The following is a 4,213-nucleotide window of genomic DNA, read 5'->3' as shown; positions in this document are numbered from 1 at the left end:
CGTGGGAGCAGCGGTTTCAGCCCGTAAGGTCCCGAGCGTTGCCATTTCCCGGTAACGCGATCGCAGTAATGAGCGGTAATGGATGGGGGAGAGATGCACCTGAAAGTGCGTGAGGATGAGACGTGTCCTGCGCCCGAGGAGGACGCGCTCTTTGCATTTCGTTGCAGTGGGAGAGACGTTGCCATCGTGTTGGAAGCTAGGCTGACACACCAATTAACAGAAGCCCGCACGCAGAGCCACTTCTCGTAGATGCTTTCCCAAACCTCCACACATGGTTTAGGAGCCGACTCTGATTTCGCTGCTGTCATCCGTACTTAATTGGTCATCCTTACTTATTTTCTCTCTCTTACCTAAATCGCTCATCAGATCTTCGGTTTGAACTGTGTAAATAGTTGGACAAAGTCTTAACTAAGTTTCTCAAAACAGCGGAGTGTTGTCAGACCTCAGCTCTTGAAGGGGTCTGAGGTCCAGTGATTCTTAAAGAGAATTGTTTTACAAAACTGTTTACAAATCAAGCCTGGAAAAACTATAAATAGCAAGGCAGTAGGAATCACGAGTGTGGATGTTGACCAGGTTATAGTTTATTAATACAGTAAGGTACTTCCTACTCTGTGAAAGTATACATGTAGGAACTGCAGATCTTTTCTGGAGGCTGCTTTCCTGTAGTCATTGCTTTTGACAGATAGAAAAATTATGAAAAGAGAATGAAGCTTGAAAAAAATTCTTTGGCATTGAACAGATATGTTATTATAGAGTCATTTGTTACTACATCGTAATCTCCTTATGCCTTTGTAGTTGCTTATTCTTACTGGATTTTATTTCTTTTTATTTTTTTCATCAGTAAATTTAGTATTAGAATTCATTTCCCTGCATTTCCCTTATCAGTATGATCACAGTGTTGGTTTTTTTTTAAAGTCCTTTATAAGAGAAGTTTAAAACTACTCCGTTTCTCCTAGAGAATATTTAGCAAAACAACAACAACAAAAACTGTGGGGAAGTCTTTAGGTGATACAACTCCTTCTGCACTTAAGCAGTAAAAACATACTTTTTAGAAAGTGCTGTGATTTTAGTAAATGTCTTCGTATCTCTGAAAACGTTAAAGGCAGTGATAACTCTCTACAATTAGATATAACTAGATGCCAAGTTAATGAGAATACAAAGGCTAGGGAACCTTAAAATAAGCCATCAGATGGTTTAACATATTCTGAAATAAGCTTTTAAACATACTTCATTTGTCTTGTATTCGTGCTAGGTAAATTTAACGACTGTAGAATGGCCCTGGAGATCAGAGGGAAGTATAAATACTGGTAAAAGACTTGGTAGCACAGATTGGGGATTTAGTAATTCAAAATAGCACTTTTTCAAGAGTTAAACTTGTGCTATGGATATTACACTGTTGATCATGTTTTTCTGATAGCAAATATCTGAGTTTTGAAGTTACCTGAAAACGTAGTGCTTTGAGTCGATTTTTCAGAAGCTTTCTGATTTCCTACCGGGTGGATAGTTCTATTGAGCTTTGACTGTACAGAGTAAGTGCATTGTTTGAATCTGCAGATTTGTAGGCTAGTGAAATAGTAGATGCTGAGAAATTCTAATTGCAATGCTCTTTCATGTTGTTAAAGGTGTGAGAGTCCTCGTAGATGCTAGAGAGAAACTTCATATCCCTTGGGGAGATCCTGCTAACCAGAGTAATGGAGATACGATGATGGCTTTTGATACTCGGTCAGTCACGGTGGTGCAAGGCATGGTGGAGACGGCAGTTTTTTTACAGTACCTTCCAGCCATAAGAGCTCTATGGGCGGATAGTGGTATCCAGCACGCGTACGACAGGCGCAGAGAATTCCAGCTGGTAAGATTTGTGTTTCAGTGTTTTTAATTGAGTGTGTGTGATTCTTGTTCCTGTGTTGCTTTTCCATAAAACACTGATCGGGCGGCCCTCTTACGGGTTGTAAGCATTTTTGAATGGTAGGCTGTTACACTGTGGTATTGCAAACAGATGCATTTAGCTCCTTTCCCCCCCTTTTTTTAAAAAACAAGAATAATAAAGAGCTTCTGACATAATTGCCCTCATTTCATATGTGAGAAAGCTGAGGTGTAGAGGGCTTTTATGTTTTGTAACAAAGCTAGTACCTGTCTAATGTTTTTACCATATGATTATTTTTACCCTTTGTTAACTAGTGCATCGACTTAAAAAAAAAATGGTTTGCAATAAAGGAAATCTTAATAGTGATGTGATTTTTAAGAAAAGATATGCATGGGTTAATGAGAAGAATTTAAAAACCACTCCCTTCTCTATTCCAATTTGAGCAATCTAGCAGACATTCCCTCTGTATACTTCCTGTTTAATTTTAAATGTCTGTGTTAATACTCATGTGATGAGATTTTTGTTATATTGGAGTTCTCAGCTGAAAATGGAGTATACAATTTAATAGTGGGGTTGAGATGGAGTATACACTTCAGTAGTGGGGTTGGAAAGGAAAAAGAAACACGTCTTGATTCTTGAGCTGGAGCTTTTAACTGCCCATGTCAGCTAAAATCCCTTTGCTCCATTTCCATGCAAATGCCGCAAAAGGAAATGAAGAATTTAAGTTAAATTTGCTGTTTATTGGTTCATAGACTTGTGTAGTAAGTGCCAGTGTCATAGGGTTTTGTGGAGGTGGGGGCTGAGAACCTTAAAATAGATTAAATCTGTTCTTGTAGGTCTCTTAAACCTAAGTGGCTTTGTGTTTTTATGACTTAAAAATAACCTTTGTGTTAGTGTGAATCTGAACAATAGCTGATGATGTCTCCTGTTGAGCTATTATGAATGGTTGTGTAATCATACTCTGACTTAAATAGGTTGTGTAAATACTCGATAAATATGTATTGCCCTGATCACAGAGTGTCTTCTAGAGATTGCAGAGTGGGCAGGTGCTTGAGTAGCCTATCACCTGCCCAGCCTAGTTCTGAGCTATATAAATAGGTTTCTAATGAGACCTGTTGCTTCTTGCATTTTGCCTTCAAAGTGATCATAAAAGGGTAATTGCTCTACTGTAGTCAAGATCCTCTTCTGGTGCAGATGTGACTTCTAGTGACGTAATTGCTGTGCTGGAGTGATCTGTTTTAAAATTTGTTAAATAAAATTGTTTTGTCTTTGATTAGGCATGTTTAGTGACTTCAGGCTAAGTAGCAAAGGAAAAGGGAGCTATTACTATTCTTTTGTCTTGAGTCTCTGAGAAGTAGGTTCTTTCCATAACTGAAGCATGTGCAGAGTTTCACTTTGAGTAGGGTTTGAAGAATGTGTTCTTCTGAATCTGACAGAAAAAACCCTATTGCTTTCTTTCGGAAATCCCTAAATCCGATTATGTATAATGTCCTCTGCAAAAAATATACGGATCATGTTGTGTTTTAGGCAGAACTCAAGAATATTTTTTTTAAGTGGTCTTAATAGTTGAGTACTGTCCTAATACTAATTCTTGGAAGGTAACTGCTTTATTTATACTTACGTTGCTTTATTTCCTAAATCCTTTCAAAATCTCAGCCTGTGATATTTATGCCAAGTTATAAACATGAAAAAAAAAAAAGTTGAATGATGTCATTGTATTGAGTGCAAGCAGTGTGATCAGTGCTGGCCAAGTGTGAAGTCTCGGTTTTACCCCAGTAAGCTTCCAGCTTAAATTATGACAGAGCTCCATGTGGGTGGCAGAGTGGCGGAAAACTCCTGAAAGCAGTATGTATTTTTGCTGTACCTGCTGACAGGCTTTGTAGAAGAGTGTTTGGAGAGTTTAGACTCGTGCCAGAATATGGAAGGAAGACACAAATGGTTAAGGAGGGAGTGACAGGCGTACCTGAGTCAGGAGGTAGAGCGGGGTGAAGTTGGAAGAAGTGCAGACAGTTCAGTCGTGTCGAGTACTGACTCTTGAAGTAAGGATTCAAGACTGAAAATTACTAGCATTGTAGAATGGGGAATAAGAGAAAAATACTGTTCTACTTCCAGTTCTACTGCTTGTGGCAAAAAATGTAATGAAACAAGAGATATCAGCAATCATTTTGTAAGTAGGAGAGAGGGAAAAATGGCATAAAAAAAAGTGTAAAATGCTGGGACTGAGCATGGTAGAAGAGTATTATTTGACGGTATATACTCTAACTTCTTTTCAGACTGTTGAGTGAGTTTAACTTTTTTCACTGGACCGAATTTGACACTGCACTGAAAAACATGGTTCATATTAAGAGA

The 4,213-nt window shown here is 38.5% G+C and overlaps 1 protein-coding gene across 1 annotated transcript in view; it reads left to right on the top strand.

Moving 5' to 3' along the window:
* Window positions 1-1,600: 1,600 nt before the first annotated feature.
* GNA13 (guanine nucleotide binding protein (G protein), alpha 13) overlaps window positions 1,601-4,213 on the top strand; it is a 27,397-nt gene continuing 24,784 nt past the window's right edge. Inside the window, exon 1 of the mRNA XM_009323768.1 lies at window positions 1,601-1,849. Coding sequence (XP_009322043.1) covers window positions 1,601-1,849 — 249 coding nt within the window. The remainder of the gene's footprint in view (window positions 1,850-4,213) is intronic.

The sequence above is a fragment of the Pygoscelis adeliae genome, unplaced genomic scaffold, assembly GCF_000699105.1.
Source record: "Pygoscelis adeliae isolate BGI_AS28 unplaced genomic scaffold, ASM69910v1 Scaffold75, whole genome shotgun sequence".
In the NCBI taxonomy this organism is placed as follows: domain Eukaryota; kingdom Metazoa; phylum Chordata; class Aves; order Sphenisciformes; family Spheniscidae; genus Pygoscelis; species Pygoscelis adeliae.
This window is presented reverse-complemented; position numbering and strand designations above follow the sequence as displayed.